Source organism: Lacerta agilis, chromosome 14 (assembly GCF_009819535.1).
Source record: "Lacerta agilis isolate rLacAgi1 chromosome 14, rLacAgi1.pri, whole genome shotgun sequence".
In the NCBI taxonomy this organism is placed as follows: Eukaryota; Metazoa; Chordata; class Lepidosauria; order Squamata; family Lacertidae; genus Lacerta; species Lacerta agilis.
In genome coordinates, this window is record NC_046325.1 from 14,764,254 (window position 1) to 14,777,798 (window position 13,545).

General features: G+C 47.9%; 1 protein-coding gene across 1 annotated transcript; it reads left to right on the forward strand.

Annotated features, from left to right (window-relative positions):
- The first annotated feature begins 5,563 nt into the window (after window positions 1-5,563).
- Window positions 5,564-10,450, forward strand: ZG16 (zymogen granule protein 16). Its single transcript, XM_033171041.1, has 4 exons — window positions 5,564-5,797; window positions 7,496-7,551; window positions 7,679-7,811; window positions 9,837-10,450. The coding sequence occupies exons 2-4, from the start codon at window positions 7,497-7,499 to the stop codon at window positions 10,156-10,158; spliced, it is 510 nt and encodes a 169-aa protein (XP_033026932.1). The 5' UTR covers window positions 5,564-5,797; window position 7,496; the 3' UTR covers window positions 10,159-10,450.
- The last annotated feature ends 3,095 nt before the right edge of the window (window positions 10,451-13,545 follow it).

A 13,545-nucleotide genomic window follows, 5' to 3' on the forward strand; every position in this document is an offset into this window, starting at 1 on the left:
AAGGAGCTACAGAGAACCTGCTTTAGGAATCAAAAGCAGGATGTGCTCTTGGGTCTGGAGTTGGGATTTCAAGGCACCCTTGGGACAGCGGGGAAGCTCTGAGCTTGGGGGGGGAATTTTGTGGGTGCCTATCGAAAGGGCTAAAGAAACGTCTGCAATATTGAGTGCTCGAAAGTTTTGGGGTGTCCCAGAATCTGCAAAGGAGTGTTCTTGACAGTTGTATGGCCTTAGCAGCACCTGTTCTTGAAAGCTCTCACGACTTAGGAAGAAAGGGGAGGTATTTAGGGATACCTTGAACGTAGAAGGATCTGGAAAACACAGGTTGTAGGTGGGTGTCTTGGGTTATGGGGCACTACGGAGGCAGTTTGCAGGGTCTCAGATCACTACTTTCAACTCTCGTTGAAAGCAGGACAATTTAACACACGAAAACTCTAGTTATCCAATTCACGTCCCTCTATCAGAGATGAGACGCTCCAGGGAATATCTCTAAGGAGGTTTTTCTTCCTCTGCGAATGTCAAACTGAATTAAATGAAAAGGAACAATTTGTCAAAGCAGATTTTTGGAGCCCGAGTTCCAGAATGTTGGATAGGCTGGAAGAATTGTTGGCTTTTATATCAGGAACCTCTGGGATTAGGTGCTTACTAGAGAGCAGGCAGGCACTCAAATGTTATCTCACTATATAACTGAGATTTAGGGAATCTGTTATTACTGTTACTGTTCTTTTACAAACAGATAAGACGCAAATGCTGGACCCTATAGAAATGTGGTGAAGAAGCCCAGGCTCCTCCCTGCTAGAGGGATGGAAAATCTGGAAATCCCCGTAGACATAAATGGATGGTATGACCTATAGCTAGGGGAGAAAGAAATTTAAGCAAGGTGCCCGTCTGGAATCAGGGAAGCGGGAGCGATTTCAGAAGTGCACTTCAAAATATAGGGGAAGGGGATCTATTGCCTTTCTAATAAGGTGCGGGGTGGGGGGGGGAGAGATTCAGGGTTGTACCACAGAAATCATGAGAGGTGGCTGAAGTAAACAGAAAATTCAAGAGCAGCAGAAATTCTGGGCAGTGTCCAAAGGGATGTTTGTGTGATTCTCTACAATTATGACCAGCAAATGTGAGTAAGATCCACAAGGGATCTCTTACACAGAGGGGTGAAATCACTTTTGGGGGAAGCCTATTGAGAATTTGGGGGGGGGGTCAGGAAAGTAGATTCCTCTTTGAAAGGGGTTTCTGTTTTTAAATGTGTGTGCGGAGGGAAGCTATCTTCCCGGAATCAGATCTTCCTTTACGATTTGGAGAAGTTTGATTAAAAAAAAAAAACCTAGGGGTGCCTGGAAAAACCCTCTCAAAGGTCAGCTGTTGATTGGGGCAGATGTTGATGCCTGGGGGTTGCTGATGGCAAATATTAGGGTGCTGGAGGGGGGTGTTCTTTTTCTGTGTGGATTGGGGGGGCTGGGTGTCTCCTAGTGGGAAAAGGTCTTCCTTGGAAATAGAATCAGATAATTTCCGGGGTGCTCAGAGAGGATGAATGAAGGTGGCGGGGGGTGGGGGTGGGGGAGAGAAGAGCCTTAAAGGAGACCCCCCTCCCGACGCGGAAGCCCCTCCAGCGGTGGTTGCGGGGGGGAAGGTGGGGCGCCCATCGCGGCGGAATGGGGTCCTCCCCCCCCACCCGCCCCCCCGGGTGGGCTTCGCAGAGCCTCAGCAAGGCATGGGGAGGTGGGGGTGGGTGGGCGCTGCTGCTACTGCTGCGACCGGAGACAAAAGGGGCTCCCCGGGGAAAGGAGAGGAGAAAGAGACAGAGGCCCCCCTGCAACCCCCCCCCCCCCCCCAGCAAAGAAGGGCAAACCCGAGCGAGGCGGCAGCGGCGTCTAGGCGGGCAGGCGGGCGCCTGGCGGGGTCTTTGTTAGAGGCGCTGCGGGTCCATCTTTGGAGGCAGGAGGGAGGGAAGGCGGGAGCAAGAGAGGAAGGGAGGAAGGAGGCAGCAGCCAGGCAGGAAGGAAGGAAGGCAGGAAGGAAGGCAGGAAGGAAGGAAGGAAGGAAGGGGAAGGCAGGCGGCGGGACGCGGAGAAGCCCGAGAGGAGGAGCAGGGAGAGGGGAGCCGGGCGGACCCCATCTACCGGCCGCGGGGAGAGAGGCAGGCTGGCCGCCCAGGGAAGGAGGGAGGGAAGGAGGCGGGGAATGGAGGAGAGGAGGAAAGGCAGGAGGAGGGCGCGGGGAAAGAGGGGGCGAGAGGACAGGCAAGAGCCCCGGGAGGAGAGGAAGAAGGGAAAGCAGGCCGCCTAGATTTGCAGATCAGGTGGTCCCAGGAGGAGAAGGCGCAAATAGCCTTTCCAGCGGCTTGTAGATTTATTTAGGATCATTCTTCTAGTCCAACCCCCTGCAATGCAGGAATACGCAGCTGTCCCGCACGGGGAGCGAACCTACAACCTTGGCCCGTATCAGCACCGTGCTGTACTGTATATGTAACCAAATGGGCTCCAAAAATCTGTTTTGACAAATTGTTCCTTTTCATTTAATTCGGTCTGAAATTCGCAGTGGGGGGAAAACACCCCCTTAGAGGTGTTCACTGGAATATTTCATCTCTGATAGAGGGACGTGAATTGAATAACTAAGAGTTTTCGTGTGTTAAATCGCTCCGCTTTCAACGAGAGTTGAAAGTAGGGATATTGAGACCCTCTAAACTGGATGATCCAGGTGGGATCATCTAGTCCGACCCCCAGCAATGCAGGAACCTTTCACCCGACTTGGGGCTCGAACCCATGACCCTGAGTTGAAGGATCTCCTGCTCTACTAACAGGGGCATGCCCCTGATATCTGAGAAGAGGCATGGGGTGAGGAGTAAGGCCTAGGACAGGTGGGGAGTGGAAAGGGACCACGTTGTATCCAAAACTAGGAGACTGCAAGGGGCACTGGGTTCCTTGATTTTGTAACTATTTCCTCCCCCCCCCCACTCTTCAGGTAGCAGACATCCATATTGTTATTACGTATCTTGTGTTTTTACTATACTATTGTGATTTTATGTTGCGAACTGCCCTGAGATCTACTGGTGTAGGGCAGTATACAGATTTAATAAACAACAATAATAAACAGAAGAAGAAGAGTTTGGATTTGATATCCCACTTTATCACTACCCGAAGGAGTCTCAAAGCGGCTAACATTCTCCTTTCCCTTCCTTCCCCACAACAAACACTCTGTGAGGTGAGTGGGGCTGAGAGACTTCAGAGAAGTGTGACTAGCCCAAGGTCACCCAGCAGCTGCATGTGGAGGAGCGGAGACGCGAACCCGGTTCACCAGATTACGAGTCCACTGCTCTTAACCACTACACCACACTGGCTCTCTAATAAATACTAATAAAGCACTGAAAACGTACGCCTTAAAGCCAGCGATGGGTGCATGCATCAAACCTGTGCTGAATTCAGCTAAAGTGTGTTGCATGTTTGTGGCAGGGAACCAGAATCGGACAAGCCACTTCCTCCTCCTTGCCAAAACAGTGGCAAAGGTTGTGTTTGCCACAAATGGATCTCCTCCCTTCCTCCCACGCACACTCGCACACATGGTCACACATTGCTGTGACATGGGGACAGGGTGGGGTGGCATCAGAAGGCCCTTGTCCTCATAACACCCTCTGGACATTCCCATGTTTTCTCAGAACAGCATATGCCTGGCATGGGCCAGGCCTGGCACCCAACCTCATCTTGGGCGAGGTCTGCCTGAATTGCTACTTTCCAGATGTCTCTGGCAATTTTCTCAGTGGGCATTATCAGGGCACGGCCCCAGAACGGAGCATTTCCCTCATTCCTCATTGCTGCCAGGCACATAGCTGCCTCTGCCTTCCTTCTTCATCATTTTGCTGCTTCGCGATGAAGCCACTAGGCCCATCTTAAACCCAGAGGCCAAGGAGCAGCTGAGGCTGAGCTTTGAGGCTGAGCAAGGATGTGAACAGGAGGGGAAATCTTTTTGGGTTTTCATTTTCTCCTTTGGTCAGTAGTATGGTGGGCAGAAGGGAGTGTTCTGAAATGGCACAGATGCCAATCTTTTGACTATAGAAAAAAACATTACCTTCAAGTAGAGAGAGCAAGCAACCTCCTCTCTGTGCTAATTTTCTAAAACAATAAAAAATAAATCCCACGTGCTTTTTAGCGATTTACCTCAGGCTTCCTCCCAGGAGCTCTCTACCCTCCCCTTCTAGGCTCACAACGATCCTGTCTGTCAACACACATCACAATAGTTCATTCGGCAAGTTTCGTGCCTGAGCAGGGATTTGAACTTGGGTCCCCGTCTCTCATTGTAATCGCTACACCAGGCTACACCACCCAACAGCAGGCGGACCCAGAGCCAGTGACAGGCAGGGCCCAGGGCCAATGGCAGGTGGAGCCAACTGGTTCTCAGGTTGTCCCCATCCCCATATTTGCTGATGCCATTTCCCTATTAGAGTAGTCATCCTCAGAGAATGATGTGCTGCTCCCTGAAGGGAACTACATGGAGGAAGAGGCAGGGTGAGGCCTTGCAGCATCCCAGCTGCCACCTCCCCCTATGGGGTGCCCAGATGCACAGGCAGAAGCTGAGACAAAGCAGACCTTTCTCTCCCCATAGGAAGTCTTTCCTTGCTGTGCTCTGTGGTTAGAAGAGATTTGGAAATAGTGGTGACTCTGCGTTTGCTGTTTTACAGGTCTATTCTGGGAGAGCCAAAATGTCAGAGAGGGAGAATGAGAGAGTCGTTCCTGTCAGGGTGAAACCCAGAGAGTCTCGCCCAGACAAATCACTCCCCCCATGGGTGTTTCAGCTCCAAGTCTAGGCTAAATCCCTGGGCTGGGCCAGAGTAGATCACTCTCAGGAGATTACCAATGGAGCACCCAGACTTGGAAATCAGGTGGAAATTCCACAATCACTGAAGTCGTTCTGTTGTGGAACTTTCAGGTTTGAACATTCCATAACATTGTTGGAGAAACTTCTTTTAGTGTGTTTTTTGACTTCCCACATTTAATTGGGAACAGCCTCTCAATGAAACCATGGGCAGAATGCAAGGCTATTTGCATATAATTTCTTGATACGTATGAAGAGGAAGATCTGGCTTCCTGATAGTATGGATTGATTTCATGTATTGGGTTCTCTTAAGACTGGGAAACAGATGGCAGCCAAGAACCAAGGTGCTGGTTTATTAATAGGAACAAAAATAAAATCTTCTTCAAAGATGTCAACACAACGTGTCCATCTTTTTACCTGCCCGTGCCATTTCTCCTCCCCTCTGGATTAAGGCATGTGTAAAAGAAGGAACTGAACACATGAGTTCTATCAGCACCTTCTTTTTTCGGTTTTTCAAGCACCAGATATTTCAGATAAAAACCAATGGTTGTGCCATTTAAATGTTCTCAATTTAAGCGCTGAAGATCTTCACTGGTCACACAGCTGCAGCAATATGAAGATTTGGTGGAAGATCAACGTTTCCTGCATTTCCCAAAGGTGGCCAGGATGCATCAGGGTTGGACGATGCAGTTTCCCTTCCATCTTTGGGGCTCCAGGATTCCCCCCCCCATCCCAAGCTAGGCCCCAGCGCAGCAGGTGGCTGCCGTGGGCCATTAAAGGGAGGGCCTGTTTGTTTGGGTCCCTCCCAGGAAAATGCCAATTGAAGTGTTTTATAATAGATGGATGTTGTTTGCCCAGCAGGCAGGTTCCCAAGATAAGGTGGCGCCATATCGTACTTCACGGACAGTATAAAACATGAAGCACCCCTTTGGCCAATTCTGCAGAGGTCAGGCACAGAGCACCCAGCCCACCCAAGGACTGCGCAGGCTGCAACGTAAGTCGGGGGCTGAGCGCAACCCTTCACGCAAATAATTATTTATTGCATTTGTATCCCACTTTTCCTTGCAGCAGCTGAACGTGCCTCTCCGCCTCCTCATTTTAGCCTCACAACAGATCTTTTGTGTGGTGTTTTTTAAGGGGAGGGGGTGTTTCTAGTGGACCCTGTTTTCCAGGAGGCTCTGAAGAGGTCTTCTATGAGATCGAGGTCTTTCTATAGAGACTCTCTTCAAGGCTGCCTGGGGTTGACTGTTTGCTTTAAGGGGTTTGGACCTCCTGGGTTCCTTCAAGACCTGCTGGATAGCTCAGTTGGTTAGAGCATGGTGCTGATAATACCAAGGTTGCAGGTTCGATCCCCCTAAGGGACAGCTTCGTATTTCTGCATTTCAGGGGGTTGGACTAGAATGATTCCAACTCTTATGATTCTGTGATTAAGCTGGCTGGCTAGCCGTTTGGTTTGTGGCTCTCCAGATGTTGCTTGACTCCAAACTCTTAAGAACTCCATCTAGCATGAGAGAGAATGGGAGCTGGAGTCTCCCAACATCTGGCTCTCCATTAGTTCACAGAAATAAGGTTGCCAGCATGGGATTGGAGCCAGGACAACTTTCCAGAGGCTGCGCTCCAGAATAATGGGTTTAAAGTGCAAATTAAGAGGTATTAATAAAGAGAGCAGAGAGCAGACCACTGGCATAACCACGTCAACATATGCACAGACTGGACTGAGTGATGTTAACATGGTTCTTAATCAGAAGCTGTTACCACTCATTGCAAGCTTGTTGCTGTTATTCAAGGGCGAATGCAAGTCACTCTGCACGTGCTCAAAAGCACTCCCTCTTTACGTTTTTATAGGGCTATGCTTGGTGAATTTGGTTCAAATTATGCTTTGGTTTGATTTCCAGTGGAAGCTCAACTTTGCACAAATCATGTCAAAGTCCATGTAGCAGAGAGCCTTCGTGGAGTCGGCCGTCTTGATCCAAAGGAACTCCTTTTTAAAAAGAAATAGATGTAAAGCTGGCTTGGGTATCAGGTTTTTAGTGTAATGAAGCAGTGCTCTGGCAGGTGTGTCTCAGACGTCTTTGGAACACCTGCTATTTCATAACTGGAGGGAGGGTCACAACTCAGAGCATCGGCTTTGCACAGAGAAGGTCGCGGGTTCGGTTCCTGGCATCTCCAGGTAGGGGTAGGAATGGCTTCTGCCTGAAACTCTGGAAAGCTGCTGCCAATTCAGACAGCATAGACAGTACTGTAATGAGCTAGATCAGAGTTTCCCCAAACTTAGGTCTCTAGCTGTTTTTGGACTACAACTCCCATCATCCCTAGCTAGCAGGACAGGGATGATGGGAACTGTCCAAAAATAGCTGGAGACCCAAGTCCTTCTTTTAATAACCTGTGCTAGATGGACCAATGGACCAAGGCAGCTTCCTATATCCAAAGTGAGTGGCTAGGCTTTGGTTAGAGAGGCTTGTCTTCAAATTCCTTCTCAATATTCAAATTCAGTGGGTGACCTGGGCCAATTCACCTACTCCCACCTTCCCCTACCTCGCAGGGCTGTTGTGAAGGATAGAATTAGAGGAACGGGACCAGGATATGTATGACACTTTGAAACGTGGGAGGGCAGGGAGGATAGAATAAACATGTAAAAGTACTGAAATCAACACGTTGATTGTTTTAAAAACTGCAACACTCTCTTTTCTAGGATGTTTTGGTTCACTGCCCTTGCTTTACTCTGTTGCGGCATCACCATCAGCACAGGTAAATCCCAACGGGGGCCGGGGGGGGGAGGTGTCACTGTCCCCCAGGCCGTGGTGCTGTCAAGGTGCAGGACTAGGCTGCTGTGCTGAAGCTCATCCGCTCTGTGTTGCTTTGGGTCTTATTCCAGCTCAGCCACGTTCTTCTTCCTCTTCCGGCGAGTATGGCGGAGGTGGCGGGAAACGCTTCTCCCAGTCTGGGAACCAGCTGGATGGGCCCATAACCGCCATTAGGGTCCGGGTGAACCGGTGGTACATTGTGGGGTAAGTGTTTGGAGGCTGATGGGGATCTGGGAACAGGCCGTGGCTTGGCGGCTTGTAGGGTTTGGAGAAAAAGTGATGATTGGTGGACGAATTGACCTTAAAATAAGGTGAACCCTTCCCTTGCGGGGAAATTTAGAGCAGTCTTTGGAAAGCCCTTTCACTTCCACACATCCTGTGTATTGAGCATTTGCCCTCAATAAAATTTGCAGGAAGGTTAGATGACATCAGTTGTTTACTGAGCATTCATTCTGATTGGTTTGCAGGGAGATTAGATGATCAAGCAATTCTTATCATATACTTTCCAGTACATTTCCCCATCACTTTACCTTACTGCAAATAGTCCAGGATTTTTGGGGGGGAGGGGGGAGCGGGTTTGTTGAGCAAGAGCTCCTGGGCATTGTGGGGGGGGGTTGGACTAGATTACCCTTGGGGTCCCTTCCAACTCTACAATGCTATGGTTCTGTGGCATCTTTTGAGAGGAAGGGCAGGATAGAAGGCTAATAAGAAATTGAAAAGTAAAACAAAATTGACTTCAGTTTTCCAGTATGCCACTGAATGTTGCCTGCAAAGCAGCAGTCTGGAAGTGCCCTCTGTTCCTTTCATAGGAGAGAGCACTGAAGATATGTTTGTGTGTTTGTGTGTAGGGGGAACCAATCTTGCTGTGTTTCTTTTTTTTTTAATATAATCTCTCTTTATTATTTAAAAGTACACATAAAAATACAAATACACATAAAGACAAACACAAACACAACAAAGTAAACATAAACATAAACAAACTGCTATTCTTCTCTTTTCTTATTTACAAACAAATTCTTGTACCTCCAATTATCCTCATTGCATTTTTAAGCTATTATACCTATATCGCGTACAGTTATATATTTCGTTTACAAATCATAATTTTCCATCCTTAAATCTCTATTTGTTTACCTTAAAGGTTCAGTCTGCATCTGCCATTAGGATTCCACTTATACCATTATTCCTTAAGTAATCTTTGAATATCCTCCATTCTTTCCATACTTCCTGGGACATTTGATTCCTAACTTTACTTGTTGTTTTTGCTAAATACAGATATTCTAACATTAAATTTTGCCAGTCCGTTAATCTTGCTGTGTTTCTAGCCATTTTAATATCTGCATACCTTAACCCTCAATTGTGAAAGTGACTTAAGCCGCATGTCTGAATATGCTTGTTTGCCAATTTGATCCCAGCAGCAAAACCATTTCAGAGCAATCAAAGGCTGCACGGTGAAATGAAAATGGAGAACCTGCTTTCCTTATACTGAACACTTGATGTCCAAGAGCCCAGTGCAGAACTCTGAACCAGATTCTAATACTGGGGTCGCTCTTGTTTGAAATTGGTTACTCAAACTTGCTATCCCTCGTTTGTTTTCTACAGTGTCACCAAATTCAGGACCCTGCCCCAAAGAGCTTTCAACCTAAATTCTTCTATTGCTGACACACGTTTGATGCCTTGTTGCATAAAACTAGCTGGAGAACGTGTTCTGTTTTGGAGAGCTTGATAGTTGGAGAGGAGGAGTTATATTGTTCATTGAGAAATGTGGCCCTTGACCCAGGAAACACTTCTATTGCTGTTGTACCATACGAGATGACATTTTGGGCTGCCATGGTCGGCAGCCCAAAATGTCATCTCATATGGTGCAACAGCAATAGAAGTGTTTCCTGGGTCAAGGGCCACATTTCTCAGCAACAAATTAGGAATATTTTTTTGGGGGGGGGAATAGGGGGTGTCCTTGCAATCGGCTGAACAATTATGTGAATTGTGCAAGGGAAATGAGTAACAAATGTGAATTTATTGTGCCAAACAAATGATAACATGGAAAGGCTGTAGAGAACTTCTACTAGATCCTTTGGGATGGAAAGGGGTGTACAGGAATCGAGCAGACTTAGGAACCACTGAGACCTTCTGTTTTAAGGGACTTAAGCGTGGCTAACTCTGCACTGGGCTGTTGGCCTATCAGGGAAGATAGAAGATGGCCTAAGATGTCTGCCTTTTACCTTATTCCAGTCTCCAAGTCCGTTACGGCAAGGAGTGGAGCAACTACGTGGGGGGCTCTTCTGGCGACCTGGAGGAAATCTTCCTGCACCCTGGCGAGTCCATCATCCAAGCCACTGGGAAATACAAAACCTACCTCCGCCAACTTGTGTTTGTCACCGACAAGGGGCGCTACTTCCCTTTTGGGAAGGACACAGGCATCAGCTTCAACGCAGCTCCTCTGTACCCAAACACCGTCCTGCGTTACTTCACCGGCAGATCTGGTTCGGTCATTGACGCCATCGCTTTCCACTGGGATTACTACCCCAGTGACTGCCCCTCCTGTGGAAAGTGAGGGAGCACAGAAGGGAGAGACCAGCTGATCAATGGGGCAGGGGGCAGGGACAGCTCAGGGCCTATGTATTTCCACCCAAATCTTGGGGATTTTCTTTCCCCTTATCGACTGATTATTCGTGAGGCAAATAATTTTCCAGCACATTTTCTGTTACCTCTTTTGTTAACTCTGTTGAACCAACGCCTACCTCAACCCTGCCCCATGTTTTCAGAGCTTCCTCTCCTGTCAAACAGCTAGCGCAGCACTGCTGTCGATCGGCATCGAGCAATAAAAAAGCAAATTTGAAATAAGGGATTGTGGATCTCTTTATTTGTTGTCAGTCTTGAATGTGACATCATCACGGCAGTGTGACATCGTCACTGCGACTTAGACAGAGGTCTGAGGTTCTGTTTTGGAGCAAACCCTGCACAGGAGGGGTCAGGAGGCGGGCAGGTGTGGAGGACTCCCTGGTCCTGAATGGGGTAACTGTGCCCCTGAAGGACCAGGTGCGCAGCCTGGGAGTCATTTTGGACTCGCAGCTTTCCATGGAGGCGCAGGTCAGTTCTGTGTCCAGGGCAGCTGTCTACCAGCTCCATCTGGTATACAGGCTGAGACCCTACCTGCCCATGGACTGTCTCGCCAGAGACATGCATGCTCTAGTTATTCATGGGCGCAACATCGTTTGGACTACTGCAATGTGCTCTACATGGGGCTACCTTTGAAGGTGACCCGGAAACTGCAACTAATCCAGAATGCAGCTAGATGGGTGACTGGGAGCAGCTGCCTTGACCACATGATGATGATATAACTGGTAAAAATATAGGGAAGTGAATATGTGACAGTCAGGGGAAGGGAGATTTGTCAGGAAAGAGCAGATTTGTACAGGCCACAAATGTCATCTGCAGCCTGGCCTGCTTACATAGGATAATGTGTTGACTGCTGCACGCGAGAAGGCAATTTTGGAATGTTCCATGAGAACTACCCAAAACACTTGTTTTTTTTATTTAAAGAACAAACTATCTCGCATGAGTGAGAAACAGCCCTCTCTTTATCAAGCCTGTTTTCTTGTTAAAGGGAGGCTTTGTTTACTTTAAATTCAGAAGAGCATGAACAAAATGTGATTCCCCGCGTTTAGTCTGAGGTGGTCCTGCAGCCTCAGAACTCCTTATCTCATTCAGCTGCCGGCGAAAATGAGACCTTGAAGATCTGGGTGTTGACTGGAAGTGCAGGATTCAAGGTCGTCTTGCCCTTTTAGAATTGCACCTGGATTCAGCTGTAAACAAGCCCAAGTTTTAAAAATGGTTATACTTTGGCTTCTATTCTTACGTTGCCCTCTCTGTAATTCTGTAATCTCCCATACAAGGGAATTACCTAACCAAGGCCTGCATAGCTCCCACATAATTTGCTGGACCCAAAGCAATGCTTTTATAGATGTATATCATAATAGCTCAAGAAATTATTTGCACATCAGGTAAGGTGGGCAGACTGAGAAAACCTTTGCAAAAGAAGGGGCATTAAAGAGGGAGAGCTGAAGGAAGAAAATGGAACTGTTGGGTGAACAGAGAAGAATGACAGTCCCAACTGCTGCTTCCTGGCAGGGCTCTTGGGCATTTAACAAATTTATGGCAAACAGAAATTCAGCTGGTAAATTTCTCACTGTCTCTGGATGCTGCCGAGAGAGAGAGAGAGAGAGAGAGAGAGAGAGAGAGAGAGAGAGAGAGAGAGAGAGAGAGAGAGTCCAGATTTTACTTCTTGGACTTCTGCTTGTCATGGAGTTCAAAGAGCCACTGTGGGCACAGTGATCAAGAGTACCAGATGAGGTCTAGTGAGATACAGGTTAGTGTCTCTACTCAGCTGTTAAAGTCAGTCACTTCCTCTCAACCTAGCCTACCTCACAAGGTTGTTGGGAAGCTAAAAAAGAGGGAGCCATTTCTGCTGCCCTAGAGAAAAGGTGGGGCATAGATACTAAATGGCCATGAGCCCTACTTCCAGGAGTGGGCAATGCTCTTTCAACCCCAACAGAAAAAGGGAAATAATTTTAGACAAAGGCTCAAGTTCAGGGGTGGGAAACAGCAAATGCAGGTGCTTATTTGCACCAGTTTCTGCTCCACCAGGGCTGGCTCAAGACGTTTTTCAACCTGAGGCATGATGAGCCATTCCCACCACCCCCCTCCCCTGAGGCTGACTAGCCGGGCAACTGAATCTTGCTTTGGTCGCATTCCCACATTCATTGGGAACTCGGGGAACTGTAGCTCTGGGAGGGCAGTAGAGGTCTCCTAGGCACTCTCAGCACCCTAACAAACTACAGTTCCCATAATTCTTTGGGGGCAAACCATGACGGTGCAAGATGGCGTCAGTGTTTTACACTTATCTTGGGAATGTGGCCTTTGTAAAACAACGCCCTCCATTGCCCCTGAGGGCAACAAGCTAGCTCAGGTACCGTAGGGCAAGGCTGGGCAAGCTGCCCCCACAGCTCCATCCTCCAACACTTTCCGGCCACTGACTCCATGTACCCCCAGCGTCTAATGGTAGGGCCGGCCCTGGCTCTGCTCACGTCTCAGAGTGCATCCTTTCAAAGAGGGAACACTCTCCCTCTTCTCCAAAGGCCTAGGAAAGTTTTTTGCTATTAGAAGGTTAATGCCCATCCGTAATACTGTAGTCTCTAGGTGTGGATGTTTGGCGGGAAGAAATAAGAGGAGGCAACGTCTGTCTTTATTACCCTTCACACATGCACACACCATTTCGGGGTGTGCCTTCAGTCAAGCTTGACCATTATGACTAGAACCAGGGCTTTTTTTCCAGCTGGAACTCAATTCCAGCACCTCTCAGGTGGTGCCATTGCCATTCTGAGAGAATGAGGGAGGCGTTCATGTTGGGTTCCAGCACCTCTTTTTTCTATAAAAATAGCACACAGAGCCATTCCTCAAAACGTATAGCCCTGTTGGCCTTTTATTTAGATATTCCTTACCAAGCTTTATGCTCAATATCTATTTTAATAAGTTATTAGATAGGCTCCACACAAATTATATATTGTGTGAAGGACAAGCGGGCTTCGGAGAGGGATTCAGTAACAACAACCAGTGTTTTATGTTGAATCACATCATTAGAAAATACACCAAAACAGTAAAAACAATCGTTTTGCGGCCTTTATTGATCTCTCTGCTGCTTTTGAGTCCATTAATCACAGCAGGTGGTGGGAGAAACTTCTCAATGCTAACATCGACCACAGGCTTCTCCTACTCATTCGAGAAATGAGAGTCAGAGTTGGTCTTAATGGTGGCTTGCCTGAGGCCTTTAAATTGACCGAAGGAGTGAAACAGAGCTGTATTTTAGCCCCTATGTTTTTAATCTTTATATTAATGATGTAGTTCTTCACCTAGTCCAAGTTCCCTGGCAAATAGATGTATG